This window comes from Patella vulgata, chromosome 3 (assembly GCF_932274485.2).
Source record: "Patella vulgata chromosome 3, xgPatVulg1.2, whole genome shotgun sequence".
NCBI classification, from domain to species: Eukaryota; Metazoa; Mollusca; class Gastropoda; family Patellidae; genus Patella; species Patella vulgata.
In genome coordinates this window covers 52,812,154-52,836,507 of record NC_065881.2, presented here as the reverse complement: position 1 = coordinate 52,836,507, position 24,354 = coordinate 52,812,154, and the positions used below count along the sequence as shown (strand labels likewise).

At 32.9% G+C, this 24,354-nt stretch overlaps 1 protein-coding gene across 2 annotated transcripts in view; it reads left to right on the top strand.

The window, feature by feature from the left end:
• The window catches only part of LOC126815638 (anaphase-promoting complex subunit 4), an 89,297-nt gene that overhangs the window by 16,439 nt on the left and 48,504 nt on the right, over positions 1-24,354 (top strand). For both annotated transcript variants that reach the window (XM_050541384.1, XM_050541383.1), the window contains exons 10-24: positions 2,283-2,375; positions 8,265-8,332; positions 8,642-8,684; positions 8,941-9,017; positions 13,141-13,293; positions 16,186-16,241; positions 16,688-16,734; positions 18,606-18,671; positions 19,035-19,097; positions 19,663-19,750; positions 20,019-20,116; positions 21,345-21,403; positions 22,266-22,301; positions 22,949-23,050; positions 23,950-24,042. In XM_050541384.1, the coding sequence (XP_050397341.1) occupies positions 2,283-2,375; positions 8,265-8,332; positions 8,642-8,684; positions 8,941-9,017; positions 13,141-13,293; positions 16,186-16,241; positions 16,688-16,734; positions 18,606-18,671; positions 19,035-19,097; positions 19,663-19,750; positions 20,019-20,116; positions 21,345-21,403; positions 22,266-22,301; positions 22,949-23,050; positions 23,950-24,042 (1,142 nt within the window). The remainder of the gene's footprint in view (positions 1-2,282; positions 2,376-8,264; positions 8,333-8,641; positions 8,685-8,940; positions 9,018-13,140; positions 13,294-16,185; positions 16,242-16,687; positions 16,735-18,605; positions 18,672-19,034; positions 19,098-19,662; positions 19,751-20,018; positions 20,117-21,344; positions 21,404-22,265; positions 22,302-22,948; positions 23,051-23,949; positions 24,043-24,354) is intronic.

Sequence of the window (24,354 nt, the reverse complement as noted above, 5' to 3'; positions counted from 1 at the left end):
AATTAGGAGCCCCTTCACTTATGGCACGGGTTCGTACGGTTCAGAGAACTTTTATTTCGGGACTCTTAAAGCGAGAGAAGGAATGAAGGATGATCCTTTTATGGAAATTTGGCAAATTTGTAATGACGCAAACACAAAAGGCGCGCAGTACCTAAATGAATTATTAAACGATTAAAGAGACATTTGTAAATTAGATTGCGAAAAACGTAAAACATTGGCCCGGTTGTCAGATAGTAGCAAAACGAGGGTATATAAACAATTTAACCCCAAGTTTTCTGTACATCAAATGTACAGCGAAAATATTCCAGAACACGATCGTATAGCATCTACAAGGTTAAGACTCTCGTCTCATGACCTAGCTATTGAAAAAGGACGTTGGTCTAACATTCCTAAAGAAAGTCGCTTGTGTCTTTGTGGTGCAATTCAAACTGAAAAACATGTGATTTGTGAATGTCCGATATGTGACGATGTTCGTGCCGACTATCCCGAGTTAGACTTTTCCAGTTTAAATTCTGTTTTCCTTAACAACCGTGTCTATGATGTAGCTAGATGTGTCCGTCAGTGCTTGAGAAAATTCAGTTAAAAATAATCATCTTTCTATCATAACCAGACTTATCAACATATTTGAACCCCACCTAGAGTTTTTTTAATTAGTTAAATCAGTTAACATTATTACTTGTATTTGTGCTATATTCACAGCTATTATACCCATCTTGTTTCATATTTAAATTTGGTAAAAACTTTCATGATATATTTAGTATGTACATGTATCAGTTTTAATTCTCACTTTGCCCGCTGTTCACATTATTCGATATATATATACTGTATTATGATGGTAATAAACTATAACTAACTAACTAGTATGTATCAGACCACAATTATTATCCGATTTAAACAAACATTTGAATATATCACCTTTACACCCTAATGATGGCTAAGTTTGAATTTCGTGAAAATCGGACCAAAATTGCTGGACAAAATGGACACCCCTCGTACGCAAATAGCGTAAAAATATGGCATATCAAGGTTGTGGACCCTCTAGAGGCCACAATTTTTATCCGATTTTCATGACACTTGAAATACATATTTATTACCCAAAGATCTTGGTTCCTTTTAATATTTGCGTATATCAGATCATAACTTCCTGAATTATGGCCCTTGATTGTACGAAAAATTGCGTTTTTAGTTTGTGGTCACAATTTTTATCCGGTTTAATAAAAGCGTTTGAATATATCACCGTTACGCCCTAATGATGGTTGAGTTTGGATTTCGTGAAAATCTGACCAAAACTGCCGGACAAAATGGCCTCCCCTCGTACGCAAATAGTGTATATATGGTTTATCAAGGTTGTGGACCCTCTAGAGGCCACAATTTTGATCCAATTTTGATGAAACTTGAAATACATGTTTATAACCCAAAGATCTTGGTTCCTTTTGATATTTGCACATATCAGATAGATCGTAACTTCCTGATTTATTGCCCTTGATTATACGAAAAATCGCGTTTTGAGCTTGAGGTCCCTCTAGAGGTCACAATTTTTATCCAATGGAAAAAAAACGTTTGAATATTTCACCGTTGCACCCTAATGACGGCTGAGTTCGAATTTCATGAATATTGGACAAGAACTGCCGGACAAAATGGCTGCCCCTCGTACGCATATAGTGTAAATATATGGTATATCAAGGTTGTGGACCCTCTAGAAGTCACATTGTTGATCCAATTTTGATGAAACTTGAAATATATCTTTATAACCCAAAGATCTTGGTTCCTGTCGATATTCATGCATATCAGATTGTAACTTCCTGAATTATGGCCCTTGATTGTACGAAAAAGTGCTTTTTGTTTGGCTTGTTCTCAATCCATCTCTTGTAAAATGTGGGCGCATCCTGCCTGACAGCTGCTGGTTAATTTGTTTATTCTCTAGAGGTCACAATTTTTTGTCCGATTTTAAAAACCGTTTAAATATATCACTATTCCACCATAATGAAGGGGAAATTGAAACAAAATGAACGCTCTTTGTATGCAAAGTGTGTAAAAGTATGTAATACGAAGGCTGTGGACGTATCTTGCCTGGCAACCGCTGGTTCAATTAAGAAGAATGTATGTTATTAAATAGGCATGATTTATTAAGGTCATTTAGAAACTTGGGATTTCCAAGCATAAAATATCAGATAATTTTGATTGGATATCATTTGTAATTTACTTCGTGGAGTGGTGGTAAAGCATGCCTACTTGTTTCTTTATTAACTTTTATCAAATTTATAGAATGCTGATTGTTTCAGTATCTACAGACAACAATACAACAGATGTCTGAAGCTTGGGAAGATATTCTCATGGAAATGGATTCAAAGTTACTCAAGTATGCTGAAGAAAAGGTACACCTTATTCAAATTTCCTAAGATTGTTTTATTAGTAACAAGGCAACATATCAAATCAAAGTTCAGTGTTGTTTGTTTAATAAGGCAGTGAGCTTTAGCCCGAAGAAAAAAAGTTAATGGAAAGGGGCATCATTTTACTCTAATTAAAAGAGTTATTGGCCATGTTTTGTTATTTGATGAAACTATGTAACAGACTGTATTTGGATAACATCAACTAGTAAGAGCATGCCCCTCCTGTCTTTTGGGTTTCAATTATGAATCCACTCACTGTCCATTTTAGACAGTTGTTTGATGTTGAAATAAAAATAGTATGATATGCAAATTTCTTGGATAGTGTTTCCATTGAAAAATAGTGCATTTTTTAAATGCTAAAAGAAGGGTTTGTATTGAAATAATTAGGGTAAATGTAGGATCAGTTCATGATTATATACAATGTCATCCAATGTAAATTTAGACAGAATCATGATTTGCCACCAGGTGGTGCTATTCACAATTATTCTTACGTGAGACTTGTTACACCATTTGAAGTGCAATCTGTACAAGGGTCGCACAAACACAAATGCGTAACAGCTCAGATAACAATGGTTTTACATTTTACCAACCTTTATTTGTCAATTCAAACAAAATTATTAGCTGCACAGTTTGGCTAGCCAGTGACTAAATAGATATTAATAAAAGTCAAGTAAGAAAAACTTTTCTCTCATTCAAAAGTTTGGGAAATCAAATATAGAATGAAAATAGTCTTTGTAGTACATGTATAAGACATTAAGTGACATCCTGTTCCTTGTTCAGTTAGGAAAATTAAATATTATATTAATGCTTGTAGCAGCTTTAACTTTAGTTTCATTTGAATTAAATTTGCATAATTTGTTTGGGATTAATCTATATTAAAGAAGCTTACTAGTGATTTGAACACTAACATCCCCTCATTTCCTTTCAGTGAGATTGTTAAGCAAGAAGCGAATGTTAGTTTATAGACACTGCTATATAGATGTCAGCACTGACTACAATAGAAGTGACAGTACTTAAAGCCTGTTATAAACCCTTAAATCTCTTCAACAAATATCACCTTTATCCAATAGAAAGCTCTCTTCATTCATTTCACTGACATGAACGACCATTTACACATTCTACACTTACTTGATTTTTTTAGAAATGGCTCTTCTATGCCCTGGGGTGCTAATTGCTTGTTTAATATTTGCTTAAAATCACAGAATATTTCCCATAAAATGGATGGTGAAGAAATAACAAATTACTTCAGTTGCTGATTTTGAATTATAATTAGGGATTTGATCAAAGGTGCCAATTTGATTTAAATTGTTTGTATTCTTTTACCAATTTAAATGTTCATTTATGACCATTATACACCAGTGGTTTGTGGTTTGTGGTTCGTCTAAAGATGAAAAAATGTGTCGTGCATGACTAAAACGAAAGAGAAAATTAAAAAGTTTTAGTTATGAATATGATATTAATGGAATATTATTTTTTTTATTAAACATAAGATGTCCTAAATTGTGGATTTAAGATTTCATAACACTTGCCACTGATATTGAATTAATCAATCACAATTTGAAATGAAATGAAATGGGATTTAATGTCCTACTGTTCTGCTCCAGCTGGGCTAATGAAGATGGGCATACTCCATACAGTGTGTTATGAGGGAAACTTTGCTTGGACAGCGGTACTACTGCCTACTCTTATATTGAATTCTAACTGTCAATGTGTACACAGGACCTTGGTTTTCCGTCCCATCCAAACACCTAGACAGTTGTCCTTGCCAGGCCCTCCGTCCTGCACCACTGACAAGTAACGAACCAGTGTCTTACTCAGTGAGCTACTACGACTCCCATCACAACTTGAAGATTTAAACTAACAACTTTAATTTCTTAATAACATCGTCCTACATTTGAATGAATCTTTCAATGTTTCAGTTCACATCTTTTAGATTAATAATAAAATAAGAGGTGGAATTTGGGCAATTTTTATTACCCGGTAGTTGAATTGAGTTTGATGTTAGATTAAAAATTCACATGAAAACTTTCCCATGTGAAGGCTATCTCTGATTCCACAATTGTCTCAACATAAAGATAAAGAATATTAAAAGTGAGGGTACATTCAGTGAGTTGAGTGAGGGATGTAAAGTAGCTTATATTAAAGTCGACAGGCTTAACTTTGTGATTAGTAAGATTAAAGTGATCAGATGACAGTTCTTGATACCTAGTTATTAAACTTCTTACAGAAGCTGACCTGCTTACTACAAGGTCAGTGTGTCTAGTGTCATCATGACATAGAATTTTAAAGGATTTAATTGGAGGGTTTGGGTCAATATTTGACCTTTACTGAATTTCCTGCCTGCTTTAAAAGTTAACTGTCTTAATTTCTAATTTTTGGTCTCCTCTCCTTGTCCAAATACTGGCAAATAGTAAATACAGCTTTCTGCTTGATTAGATGATTTATATTTGTGTAAGTGAGCTCACATCTGTTCAGCTTTAGGTCTCCATCAAATCCATACTAAATTACCATCTTTTAATTAAGGAATGTCATCCCTTGTTATTTTATTTTGGGTGATTTATAGTGAAGACATGAAACATGGGTTTAGATTTATGAGACAATTAGTTTCATTTATTTTAATTGGAAAGAATATTTGTATTATTAATATTGTATTTTTTTAAAATATTTTTGCGGTTACATTTATTGTTTTATAGGGAAAACAGTGAATAGATAATATACTGTTTTAGAAATGTTTTATCAGTTGATATTTACCTACTACATACAATATTAGAATTTAGGTATGAATGGCACTGTGCAAATGACAACATACAAAAAAATATCACAACTAAAAAAAAAAGGTTATTGAGAGAGAGAGAGAGAGAGAGAGAGAGAGAGAGTTTAACATCCGCTCAACGCAAACTAGGTCATTTCGGTACTAACACATGGCTCAATTTTATTTCGATAATTTGCTTGTGCGTAGGGGTCATTAGCAGTGGGAGGAAACCGGAGGACCGGGAGTAGACCAGAGGACCCGGAGAAAACCGACGAGGTTGGACAGGTGACCCTACTTCTTGCCACGTACAACCGGTGAATCGAAACCACGCCAGTTGACTCAATGACAGACCTTATGATACAGCACACACATGCTAACAATTCGGCCATCCCCATACCTTCCGTTTATTAATTTGAATAGGATTATTCCTTTTTCCAAGCCAAACTAATTGAGAATGAATTATGCAACTATTTAAATGTAGTATGTTCTGATATACAGTAAATCTTGTGTTATGTGGTACTTTGTATTTTTCTTGTTTTTTTCTTAAATCAATTTGTGATAGATTTTAATAGTGGTCTTCCCATGACGAACCTAAACAATCACTTTTAAGTTTTTTTTTCTCATAATCTGAAACATTGGTTTGTAGAGGGTTCTGGTTTTGGATTTATGCTACTTATAATTTCATGAAACTTCATTGAGGAAGCTCAACGGGCTCAAACCACGTAATACCGTGTAGAGAGAGGTGTTTTACATAGGCTAAGCCTGTTCCCTAATCACATTCAGATATCATGAATAAAAATATTGTTTAAAAAAAAAACGAGATGTAAAGTGCTAGTGTAAACATAAATTATATTCCTAATCCTATATTACAAAATCATTCATCATCTGCTTTAATTGATTCTTTGAAATAATTTAATTGTCAATCAGTACAGGTAATGAGTAATCAATCATTCAGTTATTAAATAAATTATTTTTAAAGATAAAAAAGTAAATAATGACATTAAAGGACAATAACATTTTCTACAGTTAATCAGTGCCAGTATTAACATGTTTTAATACGACTCCATTTGATAAAAATATGATAAATTCTATGATTTGATAATTGGAGTATTAGAGATTATAAAAGGACTTAAAGGATTAGATATTGATGATAGAATGAATTGTACTGTGCTCTATCATTATTTCTTAATATGGATTCAAATTTATTATTGGATGCCTATAAATTGTAATGCTATTAAATGATGACAGCTTAATAAAGGCAGATTAATATAATAATTTTGAATAGCATGCTAGGACATGTTACTATTATAATAAAGGGATTTGACAGAAGAACAGGTTTCAGCACCTGTCCCTCCCAGATATCACTTCTGTTCAAACTCAGAGCAGACGACAGCCTTTGTAAAATGTTCAACAAGGTTGTTTGTGGATGATTAACAAAACAATAGCTGACTGGAACGTATTACTCTGAAATCTAGAATACTGCTGCTTGTAAATAAAAATCGTATGAATAAACTAATTATTAACCTTTGTTAGAAATGATAGTCTTTCTATCTAGTAAATGTGTAAAACTCAGACTTGATAATTTGAAAGTTAGACTGAGTCGGTATGTGGTTGTGGTTGTCAATCATGTCATGTCAGAGAAGTTGACGATGTAGCAGATACAAGTATTTCTAGTCTACTTAAACTGTCTCTTTTATAATACTTTAGATATAAGATAATATTGAAAGGAGGTGTTTAGTGTGTTTCACTATAATTATATATTAGTTGAAGAGGGATGTCCAACTATTAGACGTACTATTATAGCCTTCTTTCTCATGTCATAATGTAGCCACACAAAATTATCAGTTGTATAATACATTACATGACAGGCAGATGCCAATATTTATTGTTGTTAGTCATTCTATTGAACAAGTCAAGGTCCGTCAAAATAAGACCCAACAATTATACAGTTCACTCTTCTGATGACTAGACTTTTCTTGAAACCAGAAGTCATAACTACCTCTCTCAGACAAAAGTTATTATCAAACATAGCTTTTACACCATGTTAACATTCTCAAACTTTCCATTACAAATCTCTTAGTCCTTATTCAAAAATTAAATGCAGATGATTTAAATTTCTAAACAGTCTTTCTTCTAAGGTCAGGACTTGAAATAAAGAGTTTTAGCTACCATTAGTTGTTAAAATAAAATTTCTTATTAGGCATGGTTTTAAAAAAGGATCTATTTGATAATTCAGATGAATTTTTATTTGAGTTGCACAGCTAATATTAGGTGTTTCATTCATTCAGTTCTAAATGTAATTTCAATCCTATAAGTTATGTAAGTAGGGTCAGTTGCCTGTATCACCTCCTGGAGATTGCCAAATTCTCCGCTGTTAATTATATGTGTAAGGCCCTTAGAAACCTTAACCATAGTCCTATGCATTTAATTAAAATATTAAGATATTCTTTCACAAAAATGAAAAACTTTCAGTTTCCACTGTTGTTGACCATAAGTGCCTGGATAACACTTCTTTGTACTTGCTGTAGTCAGTAACTCAAACTACTGAACAACAAAATTCCATAAACAAGTGATGTACATGTAACCATATCTAACGACGCCTCAATATTTTTTGCCATAACTTCAGGAAAAACTAAATAGATTATTGGTTTAGATTTTGGCGTTTGATTTGTTTACCTGTACTTAAACCCTCTTTATCAACGGAAACCATGTGACTACTCCTGTGACTATTCAACAAATTATTGACATATACTAGTTCCCAAAATGATTTGGAGCCACAGTGGCTAAGTGGGTAAGATGATGGCTCGCTAGCCTGGAGGTTTCCCATTGTCAGTGGGCCTGACAAGGACAGCTGTCTAGTTGTCTGAATAGGACAAAAAAAACAAGGTCCTGTGTATACATTGTTGTGAATGTAAAAGATCCCTTGGCAGTTGGGATTTGATATAAGAGTCGGCGATAGCACACTGTATGGCATATACCCGTCTTCATTAGCCCAGTATAGGAGCAGAACAGTAGGATGTTAAACCCCATTTCATTTCATTTCCCAAAATGACTTATTTGACTTTAAAACTCAATTCATTTCTTCTATTTAGTTTTAATATGATGTATTTTGTATATTACAGAAAAAGACATCAGAAATTGGAAGTGTTAGCAACGATTTCCTTGAACTATTATTGTTTGGAACACCTAAGTAAATATGTATTTTTCATTTAATTCTTCCTCACAAGTTTCATGTATTTGTATCATATTTATACAATGAAATTATCTTCTTTAAAAATAGTTCATTAAGAAATTAGAAAGTTGACAAAAAATTAATAAAAGTGAAATAAATCCCCTGCAGCACTAAGTCACTCTTTTAAGTTTTATAGTTGACAGAAAATTAATTCAAGCAAATAAGTCCCTAGTAGAAAGCAGTGATAATTCATTATTTTCATTTCAGATATAAATGAATGCCATCTATTTTCTTTTTACTGACAATTCTTAATTTATTTTTCTTTAGTTGGGGTTTACGAACCTTTCTTCAACATGAATTAACTGAAAAGGTAGTTATGTTTAATGGTTCAATGAATTTAAGGATATGCATTAATGACTACTTTGTGTTGTTGTTTTGCTCTGACAACAAAAAAGCCGATACATAAAGTCTTTACAGATTCCCTTGTATTTAAATCAATAAAAAGGTGTTTATCTTGTTTAATTTGTGTGAAAAGTACGATTTTCTATTGAAGAATCTTGCAAACCATTTAATCATGTGAAAAAAAAAAGAAACTAATAACTTTTATTATTGTTTTTTACACTCAGGGTCTTAAGAAACTTGGACAGTCAATAGAAAATTCTTATTCTAATATACAGAAACTGGTTGTGAAGCATTTACAGATGTGAGTATATATGGTAATAGTCATATAAGAAATGTTATATAAAATGTGTATGCATATTTGTTACATAATACACAGTAACATATGATTGCAAATGGAACAGTATTTACTAGGCCATGGAGAAAGTGTATCATTGATTTAACAGGATATTTTAGGGTAGAAAAAGATTGTCTTATAAGCAAGCAATGATTGTAATATGAATTGAAGATAACATCATAAAATATGTAATTTTAGTTACACAAAAGTTTTGATATAACAATTGATTAGTTGCCAAGCTATAAATTTGTTTTAACTACATATTTGTATGATTTAACTAAAATTTAACCATAACTTAAACATGCATTATACAAGAGCTAAATCTGCCTATCGCAGGTCTTTCTTTAGGCCTGAAATGTTATCTAAATTATAAATTAAACATTAATTAATTTACAAGACCATAATCAACTCTCGATGCCATTGGATGCTTGCGATATTCAGTGGATTCAAATACATTTTCTGGTGGAAGCGGTCACCGTAAAAATGGATAATCGATACATTGGTTATTATCGTAGCAATGGTATTAATGACAATCAAGGCTAGCCTATAATTATATCGCCGATTCCTTGGCTCAAAGGGAAGCAATTTGACTGAAAATTTCAAATATTCCCTTTTTTATTATCTATTGTTTAACTATTTTAGCGAGAACTGTCAGCTCTGTATCTAATCTTATCTAATGCTGCTTTAAGATTATCATTTGAAGTTAGTTATTAAGTTACAAATTTAATATAAAGAATGACATTAGATGTTTAACAAGTTTTTTTTATATCTAGCTGGTAAAAAGGAGCATTAATATAACAATAGTTACTATACAATAAAGAAACAAGATTTAATATAAAGTAAAGAAAAAAAATACTAAACTCCTTTAATGAATTATATATTTATTTAGCTTGATATTGTTGTATTCGCATTTTTATCATGTGTCAATAAAAAATGCCCCACTTGCAGACTACAATCAGTCAGACACTTGGACGTTGTTTGCTGTGTCCATGGCAATGATGTAATTAGAAGGATGAAGATCAGAAGGTCCTGTTGTAATATGATATACATGTACATGTATATAAACCTAAGATGTGTACAAGTCAAATTTGAAGTGAATAGTAAGAGTTTCTTTACTGTTGAATAATGGTCAAAACATCATTAAAAATGACCTATTGTCAGCGGATGTGGAAATTGGCTCATCTCTAAATTCTAGCATAAAAATGACTAACTGATTTCTTGCTTCAAAATTGTAATACATAATTTCATTTTTAGTTCGCTCATATTGATTGGTTGTGGTCAAAGGGGAGACAATATGATGATAAGGACTTTTTGCAACAGTTGCCTCCCTTTAATAAGAAACTTACCATTTCTGTTAAGTGTTTTTTTTATAAATATGAGGTCATTGCAAATGATTTTTCAGCATTAAATGCAAACTTCAGTCTATTAAAATAGTTGGTAGCCATGTATTATAATAGGTTCTTTAGAGTTTCACACTGCATTTTTGTTAAGTTCATTAATCTTCTTACTATTATTTATTTTGTCTCCACTTGAGCATATCTCAGAAACTAATTGTCGGATCGATTTGATGTCTTCGTTTTTACTGGGAAAGTGGGTGTGACTTCGAGTTTAAAGCCATTTCAAACTTTCTGCGACAATGCGAAATGTCCGAAATCACCAAGTTGTCGATTTTTTAAATATTGCTGTAATATTAACAATAGTCATCAGATTTTAACATTTGATACATTTTGACATAGTCTGAGACAAGGCAAATAGCTAAGGTTCTTAAATTTTTTATTTTGATGAAACTTTGCAGATATTAGGTGCCAGATTTTGAAAATTTAAATTTTAACAAAAACCTTTTTATTTATGAATATTTTTTTATGGCGTTTTACCAAGAATTAAAGGGTCATGTGATTTAAGCAAAAATATGAACAGTTTTCATCTCTATAATTCCTTGGCCGCTATTGGCTATTCAGTTTATGGGTTCTAGGTTAATTAATTATTGCTTGATTTGTATAAAACAAAAGTTCATATGCTCAATGGTGCAAAGTCTCAACTTTTTTGTTACCAATAAAGTTTTCTGTCGGCACTGGAAGTGACGTAATTTTGCCAAAAACTACAATTTTGGCAGTTAAGAATCTCTTTTCACAAGCAAATAACTTTTGGTTTAAATCAACATATCAATAAAATTGATATGGTCATATGGATATCCATACTCCTCGCAGTGTTTCATTTGATTAGAGCTAATCCCACTGAACACTGCTGTAAAGGAAGCAAATTTCTGTTCCAAATTATGACTGGTCAATAGTCCGATTAACAACCAATAGCTAACTGCATAACAACTTTCATAATCGTGTTGCATTAATCCATACGTAGACAAGGTATTTCAAAATTCATTTGTAATATTAGCAGTTATTTTGCATGAGTCACGTTTCACGTTATTTTGCCTGTAAATGAGTTAATCATAATCTGATTTTCAATTTTTTTCCACCATGTGATGCCTAATTCCACTTTTGGCTGCATGGGACAATTTCACATTTTCACTGTCAGTGGAAATGGTGTCATTTGGGCAAAATGTGTATTTTTAGCCTTCAAAACAAATTTTATTCAACTGAGTCGTATATGTAATTTATTTATAATTAAGATATTTGTTTCCAATGAACAAATGGAATGGTTTCTTACTTGTTCAGTTGCGGAGAAATTTATGATTGTTTACAGGTCACTTTTCAAGGTTTTTGGTCCATAAAAGTGTCAAGTATTATTTCATTTTCAAAAAATGTTCACCATGTGATGCCTAATGCCATTTACGATTTCTTAAAACTGATTTAACATTTTCATTACCACCGGAAGTGATGTCTTTTGGCAAAATCTGTATTTTTATCCTCCAATACAAATATTTGTTTGAAGTAAGTGATATTCATTATTCGAATAAAATTATGATATTTGATTTCAAGGGACAAATATTATGAATCAATACGATCATATAGATATCAAAAAAGTGTTTCTAACATCCTCTCGACTAATTGTGTCTGTATCACTTTTATAAGATTTTTCGCATTTTAATAAGGCTTTATAAAGGATTAATTCAGTTCAAATTTAATCAATTTTCTGTCATGCAAAGGACAATGGAAGTGGTTATGTCTGTAATTCAATTTAAATATTTTGTTGATAACGGAAGTGTCATCGTGTCGAGTTTCAGTTGTATAAATGGAACTAATATTGCTGGATTTATTGGCTAATTCTGCGTACATTTTATAACACGTGTTCAATACTTAATGTTTCCATTGGTACTGGAAGTGACGCCAGTTTAAGGATAAAGTGGCACCAGTAAAACCTGTCATTACTGCATCGCAGTTCTAGTTACGGTTCGTTTTTATATGGGATTTGGCAAGGGGAATGTCAACAGTCAACTTAGACAAAATATGCACCTCATTTTGCCCATTTCCCCTCCTGCTCTCTATTTCAATATTTAGAAAAATCTTAATGCTCTCCAGATTAACACAAATTGAATCATTGTTTTTCAAAAATATTCTTGCTTTGTTTAATATTGTTATAGTTTCTAAGATATTTAAACAATATGCAGCATCATTGAAAAAATACATCATTTCCCATCCAGGGGGTTGGATAGCCGAATGGTTAGCACGTGCAAGTTGTATCATAAGGCCTGTCACTGAGTCAACTGGTGTGGTTTCGAATCACTGGTTGTACGTGACAAGGAGTAGGTTCGCCTTTCCAACCTCGTCGGTTTTCTCCAGGTCCTCCGATTTCCTCCCACTGCTAAAGACCCCTACGCGTAAGCGAATTATTGAAATAAAATTAAACCATATTATGTTAGTCCCGAAATGACCTAGTTTGTGTGGGGTGGACATTAAACCCCATTTATCTGTCTCTCTCCCATTTCCCATCCCTCATTATGTGAGGGATGTTTAACTACCTGCCAGTATCAAGAAAGCTGAATCTCTAGAACGTAGTCCATAAATGATTCAGTATTTACCATGTTGCTCTACCAGGTTACTATTTCCCATAGAAGTTGTCCAGATATTCTTTTTTTGGTTGATTTTTTTTATGTATTAAATTAATATTTCTTAAATCGCATTATGTATTGCAGTGTTAGTCAAGCTATTGTGCATCATCTAGATGAGTTTCGTGGTATGTCACTTTGGTATGAGAAGTTTGGAGTTTTAGGCTTAGAAGTATCAAGTCTACAGGAAGCTGTAAAAACTGCTGGATCTTTTGTTTTAAAAACCAGTGAATTACAGCAGTAAGTAAAATATATTAATATTCTTCACTATAGAAAGTATTACGTACATCATTCTCTGAAATATTGCATTCTCAATATATACTATTCAAAAAAAGTAGGGGATATTTGATTTTGGGGGCATAATACTAAAATATGCAAATGACTACAAAAAAAGTCACTATAGAACCTAACAGAAGAAACATTTCCAGTTACATGTGACGCCCAAACGCACCAATAGCTTCCGCATGGAATGCAGGTGATGCTTGGGATCATCATGGGGGTCCAACCCAAGATTTGCACGACTCTGACTTTGAATGTTACAGTCATTGTGGCATTGAATTCCAGGGTGGAAACATCAGTTTAATTGTTTTAGTGACCAGAAAACAAATTTTGATATGCGTCGGCTTACCCAAAATGAAAGGTTACGTGCCCTTGGCATGCTACATATCGGCACAACACAGGCGGTTGTGGCGCGGACGATGAATGTTTCTCAGTCTGTCATAAGCAGGCTATGGTCCAGATACCGTGATACACAATCTGTACAGGACAGACCACGCTCAGGTCGACCAAGGGCGACAACTCAAGCCCAGGATCGATTTATCCGTACCTTGGCCTTGAGAAATCGTGTCATCACAGCAAATCAGATCAGCGCTCGTCTTCAAACAGACACTGGTGTGAGAGTGAGTGGCCAGACGATTCGGAATCGACTGCATAGGGGTCACCTTCGCGCCCGACGTCCTCGCGTGATCCCTTGTTTGAGAGATCATCACATTCAGGCAAGACGTCGTTGGTGTAGGGATCGTCAACACTGGGATAATCGACGCTGGAGCAATGTGATGTTTTCAGATGAGTCAAGGTTCACTGTTGATTTTTTGGACAGACGTAGGAGGGTGTGGCGTCGTCGAAACGAGCGCTTCCAAGACGTTAACGTCATCAGACATGATCGATTTGGGGGTGGTTCTGTTATGGTGTGGGGAGGCATCACTGTTGCTGGAAGAACGGCTTTACATGTTGTTGCAGGGCGTGTTACAGGCCAGTACTACCGGGACAACATTTTGGCAGTCCATGTTGTGCCGTTCGCACGACGTCATGGCCGCCGTTTCATCTTCCAGGATGACAACGCAAGATGTCACAGGGCCAGGATCTTTACAGGTTACCTCCAACAACAGAACATCACCACATTACCTTGGCCAGCACTGAGTCCCGACCTCTCCCCCATCGAGCATGTCTGGGACATGCTTGGACAGAGGTTACGTCAACGTCAACAACGTCCTGCCAATGTCCAAGAACTTGCTGCTGCGTTGCAACAGGAATGGGACAATCTGGACCAAACTGACCTTAGACGTCTCATTAGGAGTATGCCACGTCGGATCAATGCTTGTTTGGCAAACAGAGGAGGATTTACCCGTTACTGACTTGGTTGTGATGCTGTGGTAACTTTGCTGTTTGACCCCGGGTATCATTTTACCCTTATAATGGTCAGTCTGTGCCTTACTTAGTCTAACGATCATTTGGAATAAATCGATGAATGTGAACTTCATTTCATTTTGTCATTTGTTTCTTCGTCAGTTTCATTAGGTGACTTTAATAACACTTAAAAATCAAATATCCCCTACTTTTTTTGAATAGTATATGTCCTTAGATCTGCTAGAAAATGGATTTGATGCAGAATTATGTCTATGGTGTACTTTATCATCTATATCAACTCTCTCGCTTACTCCAGTAGCAACAGATATTTTTTTTTTATGAATGACTGGTTTAAGTAATGTTATTAACTGGTCTAATGTGTGTGCTTTAGATCATAGAACACCATTTTTCCCTCCCTCTCTGACTTAAAGTAGCTAAGTCTCTAACTCAATATCTAACTCAATATCATCCAAAGTCTTCGACATTGAAAACACGATTTATTTGTCAATTTAAAGTAGCTAAGTCTCTAACTCAATATCATCCAAAATCTTCAACATTGAAAACACGATTTATTTGTCAAATTAAATCAACATTTATGTTGTGATCTTACCGGAAAAAGATGGGTTTTTGATATCCAATATTTAAGACAAAATAAACATTTTACCATTGGTACACGAATCATGTACCATAATGCGCTTCAGCCCCAGTTGTATCAAGAGACTCGAGGGACGAGGCTAGACACATTGCACCAAATCAAACGGTCTATGTAGACTGGAATAACCAGACGCTAGAAATTTGCACTCGCTTGAGACTGCTGGCTTATTTTGCCGAACATAACTGATTTGAAATTGGAGTAAAAACGGAAACCATTGAATGTAAATCAGTTTATATACATTCATATTACAGTATTATATGCGTTGCGACCCACTTTTGTCAATTTCTAGGTCCCAAATGTTAGCGATTTAGCTCCTTTAAATCAAAATTAATGTTGTGAACTTACCGGGAAAAGATGGGTTTCTCATATCCAATATTTAAGACAAAATAAACATTTTACCATTGGTACACGAATCGTTTACCATAATGCGTTTTAGTGTCATTTTTAACAAGGTGCTCAAAGAATGAGGCTAGACATATTCAACAAGTCATGTCACACGCTGACGTAATATTCTTATCTGGAGAGCATGCGCAATAGACTGGAATAACCAGATGCTAGAGATTGCTGTTCGACGGAGACTTCTGGCGTATTTCGCCGAACATAACTGATTTGAAATTAGAGTAAAAACGGAAAGAATAGAATGTAAATCAGTTTATAAACATTCAGATAACATTATTGTATTTGTTGCGACTCATTTATGTCAATTTCTAGGTCCCAAATATTAGCGATTTAGCTCCTTTAAGTAATAAAGACCCGGATAATTTTCCAGTTTATAACCTCAGTTTTTGTGAATAGAGAATCTATATAACATATGTTAGTTGACTAATCTGTAGTTGATTATTATGTTTTAGAGTAATAGATGGAAGTATTAAGAATTTTAAAGCATTTTTGAAATGGCTGTATGTAGGTTAGTAATCTATTCATTAAATGAACGAAAATGGTATATTGGTTGCTCTAGCAGTAATATATATTGATGCATAAACATTTTAATACACTTTCAACCCTGAGAAGTGTTACCTTGAAAACAAAATGTAAATGATGAGTGCTTGAATAAGTAAAACCTTTTGTATGTTGTTTAATGCAAATAATAATTGTCAGAGGCTCTGGGAATACCCTTGAGAAGGGTGGAGATGTGCTGGTGCATTGACATTAAACATTAGTCACCCAGTAAGAACTGAATTCAGGCAATATATTTCAGATTATACCGAAGATAATGTAAATTGGTTTTGTGGTCTAAGGGGAGATAATATGCCAATAGATACACAGTTAAGGAGTTTTCTCCCTTAATACATTTTAATTTTTTTAACAGAAAAAATTCAGTTATAGTAATTTTTTCTTACATTTTGCTTACAGTAATTTTAAGATTATCTAATGAACAACCTCCAGCAGAACTTACTAAGGTACGTTATTTTTTAGCTAGTTTGTTTGTTGTGAATGTTCTACAGATCGTATTTCTTCATAGATGTTAAAGGATTTTTATACGCCCACATTGAAATGTGGTCGTATATTGTCGTCGCCCCTGTCCGTCCGGCCAAAGTTTGACTGATTGACTTTAAATTTATACACAGTGTTTAAGGTCATGAGATGAAGAATCCTATTGATTTTCAATGATTTCCAATAATTACTGCCAAAGTTATGGCCCTTGATCACTTTGTGACGCTCTAAAGGCTAAAGTTATCATCCGATTGACTTAGATTGATACACAGAGTTTAACTCTTGAGACGAACAAGTATATTGATTTTCAATGGATTTTTATGTCTTGAACAGCTAAATCCATGATATTAAAAGTTTTGTATACAAAACGTTAGCATAGAGCAGAACTTTATACAAACAAACAAATTCTAATGGTTTTCTGATAATTACTTCATGAGTTGTTGCTCTTAATCAGGTTTTAGTGTATTATAAATGTTTCTTTACCGAAAAAAGTAAAAATATGCAACAACTCTTGTTGACTGCCCACACAATTTAGCTGTTGTGGGCGTATGTTTCGTTGCCTGGCAACGTATCTTTCATTTTCCTCACTTATAGAGCACAATGTTGTGTTCCTATTTATGTTGTGAATGTGAAATGTGGTCGTTTATTAATGTCACCCCTGTCCATTGAAATGTGGTCGTATAATTAAATAATACATAGTTTGAAATGAAGAATCCCACTGATTTTCAACAATTTCCAATAATTGCTGTCAGAGTAAAAAAAAGGCCCTTGATTACTTTGAAAAAGCTTGTGGGCACTTTTAAAGTCCAAAGTTATTCTGATTGACTTGCAATTTGCATGTGGTGTTTAAGTTTAAGAGAAGATGTTGTCAAAGATTTCCAATAATTACTGTTTATACATAGTTTAAGATTAAGAATGCTATTGATATTCAGGGATTTCCAGTTAAGTTCATAAGATTAAGACACCTATTGATTTTCAATGATTTCAAAGAATTAATGTCATGATTATTGCCCTTGCCCTTAAGCATCTTGAAAATTACTTTGGACACTTTAGTAGAGGCCAAAGCAATCATTAATGTTAGGTTCAATAAACGAAGAAAGTTATTGATTTTCTAAAAATGTCCGATAATTACTTCTACAATTATTTCCATGGTTCCTCAAGATTCTTAAGTTTCATAGTTATTGCACTTGATCACTTTTAAAATTATCTGTTTATGTTCAAATTTATGTAATTTTGTGAACTCACTGAAGGACAGAGCCGTTGATGGACTATTTTGAATCTTGGGGAAATTGTTCATTAGGACACTGAGAAGAATGTTATTGAATTTGATGATTTGAGCATTATCAATTTTTGTGTCCATTCTGCTTGCAATGATCAGATTATGATTTTTTTGTTTCAATGTAATCTATTAATAGTGTAGATAAATGTGATCTTTTTTCAATCTGATATAATTGTTGCATAAAAACATTTTGTTCCCTTTTAAGGCATGTTAATCGAATGATATGTAAAGGTGTTATAATATAATTTAGCCAGAAGTGAGTCGACAAATAATGTTCAAAGCAATCTAGTGTGATGCCGGGCACCATAGTATCAGTAGAAATAAGGATTAGCATTCAAATCAAACTTGTGTGACAATGTTTAGCATAGAGTCTTGGTAGAAAAAGTAAAGTATATTCTGAAAGCTGAGAATCATAAGGTCTTTTATGTTTAAATCCATTTTGAAATGCATAATACCGTGTATTGTTGCACAGTGAACTGTTGTTTATATTTATAAAACTAAGTAATTTATATATTAATCTAAACATTGATAATATAGACATAACTTTATATTTATTAGATGACACAGCATGATGTAAGTTTTGTGGCTGATTTTCTTAAAGACAACTTTTCCCGATATCCACAGGTAGGACAACCATTTCATTGTATTCAATAATAAGAGCCACAAGGCCTCCCATTTATCGAGATGATGTAAGGGGAAATATGCATAGTGTGTGAAGTATCCTGAGGAAATATTGCTTGCATAGCAAGTCTCATTTTGAAGAATTTACATGACTAATAGAATTTTGACTTCTGAAAACCTTGCTGGAATGTCACTTTGTATATTTATCACAATAATGAGAATTTTGAATATATCATCCAACCCTACATTAAACCCTATTACATACATTATACAGATCTTTAATTTATTTTTAAAGATTAAATACAGTATTTATAGGTTATAGAATTTATTTTGTTTGTTTATAATAATCACAACACTTGTTTTCAGGATGGAGATAGACAGAATGAAGAGGACAAAAAACAAAGATTTAGATTAGAGAAAGTTGGTCAGGTGGGACATAGTATTAGTATAGTGGATTAGTTTATTAAGATACTGATATTGTAAATGGTTTTTGGTTAGATTTTTTTTTCTCTCACAAAACCAAAAAAACTAAAAACACTTTTAGTCAGAGTTATTTGGTTTTGCTTGATGAATGAGTTTTTAAAAATTGCAAAACTCAGATCAGATTCCCAGCTTCTGCTTGCTTTTAAAGTTTGTGGATTTTCAGGGTGATGTATGATAGAAGGACTGTAGTTAATAACCACTAGTAGAACTGGTTTATTTTTACTTCATTTTAAAAGATTGCTTTCTCCTTAAAATCCATATAAATTTTTCTTTCTAAAATGTGTCAAGGGAGGCAACTCTTCACAAATGTCCCTAATAGCATATTATCTCCCCCTAGACCACAATCATTCCATTTTCAGATCTTTTACCCATAAAGACTCTTTAATATGAATATAATTTAACATTTTGTTAATGTGATATGTTGGTCATTTTGAGACTAACATGATTATTTTTGTTCATTTATTTCTCAAACAAGGCATTAGCATTCCTATGTTTTCATGTGCATTTTCAGTATTTAAAGAAAGAAGATCTTCCTTTGCCTCCAGATACAAGCAGTAATTTATGGAAGCAGTTTCTGAATTCAAATAATTTTCAGAATGGTAAATGTTTTTATGATTATGTACATTTCTCCATCTAGCAGGGAGGGATTTAAATAAGTATATTTTATCTTCAAATTTAAAGTCCTACTGTTCTGCTGGGACTGGACTACTGAAGACGGGAGCAATCAGAGGGTTATGATGTCTAATGTGTAATATTTTATTGAACAATTAGAACCACTTCATATATTTCACTTACAGTAGGTATGATTCGCAAGTTGTGATAGAAGTCACAAATCTGAGCTGTAAAATTGGGTATTATTTTTTTCAGATAGTAGTCTGATTTATCAAGTAGAAAGAAAGAAATCATTGGTACAATTACAGGATCAATTAGAAGAAATAACTAATAAAGCTCTTACTAAACCAGCTGTAAGTATACTCAAAGGGTTAATTTGCTGATGTTTTGTGAATTACTTACCAGCAAAAATATACCTTGATGAATTATTCTTAAAGAAATAGCGCTCTTCAAACTTCTAACCTGATAATATATTCCCATTAAGTTTCCAAACTGTTATGGGTGCAAACACTTTAATCTGCTTTAAATTTGTATGCATAGTCCAGATTAGTGAATGAAGAATCTCTAATGATTATTTATAGAGTTGTTGCCCTTGATTATGTCATAGGATCTGGTGACAACCTTCATGAACTGTTCGGACAACAAAGCTGTTGTGAACATTATGTTTTCATATTTTATGGTTATAACTTGGTTATACATGCTGAATGTTTAATTGTGTAGAAGTCCTTTCCTAACTATATAGTGTATATTAACAAAAAAAAACATTCTCTTGAAATATCAATGTCCCGGCTTAATTCAAGATAATATGTAATGAAGAAAAACAAAATCATAATAGGGTCATTCCATGTCAAGTGGACCAAATTCTCAGAAAGTTGTAAAGTGATCCCCTCAGAAGATTATGAAAAAAATATATGTTATAGTACACACAGTCTTGTGTAAAACTGCAAAGTTATATGAATCTAGCATTAATATTGACTGACATGCGACCATTTGAATCGGGGTACCCTTTCGCAAGTTTTGAACTACTGTTATAATTAAGACTCGATTTTTGTGATCTGATTTTATTCCTTCTAGTCAGTTTATAGTCTTGATTTTATGGGGTTTGTAAGAGAATGTTAAGAATTTACCATCACATTTTACAGAAAGCATATCTTTGTCGTTATTTTATAGTTAAAATTCTTCTTCTTCAAATGCTAACCACGTATAGTTGTCTTCCACAAATAAATATGACACTTTGGGAAAAATGTTGCATGTACTCGTGTCTATCAGTGATGAAAGGCCCTTCTTTGATATTTTACTCCTTCATTTTTTATTTCATTAAATTTAAACAGTAAATTTCAGCACATTCTTGAGAACTGCCAACTCTTTATCTTAACTCCCATAATGCCCCTTTCTCTATTTTCCTGTGTGAGTCGATCTTCATAATTTACTTGAATAATTCACTCTGTTCATATTTTGTTTGCATAGTTTATATTTTTTGGCCAAAAAATTATAATTTTAAAAAAAAAATTTTGATTGATTGATTGACTAATAGTAGTTTTTGTCGTTTTGAAAGTTTTTGCTCCATTTTTTGTTTTCCAGACAATGATAGGTCAGTCATTACAGTGTTCTTGTACACATCATCTCTTTACATTAACAAGGTAAATTAATAATTAAAGTTGATTCTAGTCTTACTTAATGGATATTGCAATCAATTCTAGCATTAAGTAATGGATATTGCAATCAATTCTAGCCTTGCTTAATAATGGATATTGCAATCAATTCTAGAAATTATTAATGGATATTGCAGTCAATTCTGGCTTATTAAACATGCATTATGCAAGAGCTAAATCTGCCTATTGCAGGTCTTTCTTAAGGCCTGAAATGTTTTCTAAAGTATTAATTAGACATTAATTAACTGATCCAGGCCTTAATCAACTCTCGATGGCATCAGATTTCTCCGATATTAAATAGATTAGAATGGTTCAGCGATACTTTGATTTAATCAAATATGGAGAACCGAGACTTAGCTTCGATCAACCAGTACGGTGGTTGAAATTATTGCACACGTCTGTCAAACCTTCAAAGGCTAATATCTTTGCTTGCAATAGAGTAATTTGAACGAAATTTTCGAATTATTCATTTTACATCATCTACTTTCGAACTATTATAGCAAGAATGGCTAGTTCTTTATCTAAATCTTACATAATGTATCTTTAAAGTAATGTAAATTACACTCAATTCTAGTTTTAAGTAATGTATATTTTACATTCAATTCTCAGGTATAATACAATCGAATCTAGCTTTAAGTAATGTATATTGCAATATTTAAAATCAATTTCAATAAATTCTAGCTTTAAGTAATGTATATTACAATCAATTATAGCTTTCATGATTGAAGCTTGAGCAAATGAATGAAAATTATAGTTACATCCCATGATTAGTTCTCGATGACATATTTGAGTTTACCAGTTGTACAATGCTGCTTTGTAAATAATGATATTCATGATGTATTTTTTCCAGAGGAGATGAAAAGGCCAGACTACCAATATTCAAACAGTAAGATTTATGTTTTATTATCAATATTTATGACTATCAAGTAGCTTATAGGTAGTAATATAGCCAGTAAAAACCTGTAGTCTGTTTCAAACGACTATTGGGGCCACAGTGGTTCACTAAATGTTGCTGGTTCACTAACCTTGACTTTCCGGATTCAATCCTGGCGTTGGCTGAGAAAGTTCCTCACAGTTTTCTAGCATGGTTTCCCCCTCTTAAATAGTGTAGGTCAAAGGGCCTGGCAATGAACCGAGTACATTCATTTGGATGGGACAAAAAAAAAACGAGGTCTAGTGTACACATTGGTGTGCACATAAAGAACTACAGTTGGAATTAGAGATAGCCGTAGCCGTAACCCTGCTGTCCATGCAAGATATTTTGTTATACCACACTGCATGGTGTATACTCGTTTTCATTATTCAGGTTGGAGCAGAAGAGTAGGACATTTCATTTCATTTCATTTATAAATTTCTTAGAAAAACTGAGTAATATGGAGTGGTTTCCCTTCCACTTTGACTAGTATTTATGATAGTCTCTCTAACATCTTGTTTTTTATAGAATAGTTAGATTTGATTTCCTAATATATTAATATATCAGTTTGTTTAAATTATATTTGTTTCATAAATGCATATTGTTATTATATTTATCAGGTATACAGATAATGAAGGTGGTTATCTATATACTGTATTTACTATAGATATGTTACCTTGTGATTTATTCTATATATTACGTCACCCAACCAACTCTAAAAGGTAAACAATATTACTTTCCCAAAGCAGCAATATTTCTTTTCTGATCAGATGTATTAGATATCATATGAGGGTTTCCTTGCGATCATATTTACAGGTCTTGACTGACTGGTGGTAACATTTACCCATCTGTCAATTTACATTCTATGAAACTAGATATTTAAAAATAATTTAACCATAAAACATATCATTGCTTGATAACGGTGAGAGTACCCTCATTAAAATGTTGCAGTTAATAAACCTAGTGAATTTTATCCATAAAGCTGTCTTATTATTATATATATATATATATATCGCTTTCACTAAATGCCTTTTAAACATACATTATGCAAGAGCTAAATCTGTCTATTGCAGGTCTTTCTTTAGGCCTGAAATGTTATCTAAATTATTAATTAGACATTAATTAACCTATCCAGACCATAATCAACTCTAGATGGCATCGCTAGCCTGCGATCTTTGGTGGATTGTGAGCCGATTTACTGCATAACTTTCCTTCGCGATTTAACGATTAAATTGATAATCGAGACTATGCTCTTTATCGTACTGACTTTAGTAATGATGATCAAGGCTAGGCGGAAATTCGATCACTATGTTCTTGGTCCATAGTGGATCAATTTGAATTAAATTTTCAGCAAATTGCCTTTATATTATCTAGTTTTTAACTATTATAGTGAGAACTGCCATCTCTCTATCTAATCTCCCATAATGTATCTTTAAAGATAACATAATAATTACAATGAAAGTTAAAGATTTTATGCTTTAAAGATTGTTTCATAATTGAAACAATGACAAAAGTTATTGTATTCTTTTAAAAAATATGCCCTGCAATCTGAGATAAACAAAAAGCATGAAAATTGACCACCATACAAGTTGTATTGAAACCAATGTCTGTTATTTTTTAGGGTGAGTGAAGAAATAGAAATTGTTGGTATTAGTATAGGAGCTCTGTCAACAGAATGTCCTGATAGTAGTATAGACTCAAATATGGCTACAAGGTAATCATTTATTTAATAATAATTATGAAATCGCTTTCAAAAATACAAAGGCATTTATCAAATGACAAATGCTACTTATCTTCATGATATTATTTATGCTATTCACCCACAAGATAATATTTATACAGTTCAACATGACATCATTTATGCTATTCACCCACGTTACATCATTTATGTTTTTCACCCACATGACATCATTTATGCTATCCACCCATATAACATCATTTATGCAATCCACCCACATGACATCATTTATGTTTTTCACCCACATGACTTCATTTATGTTTTTCACTCACATGCCATGATTTATGT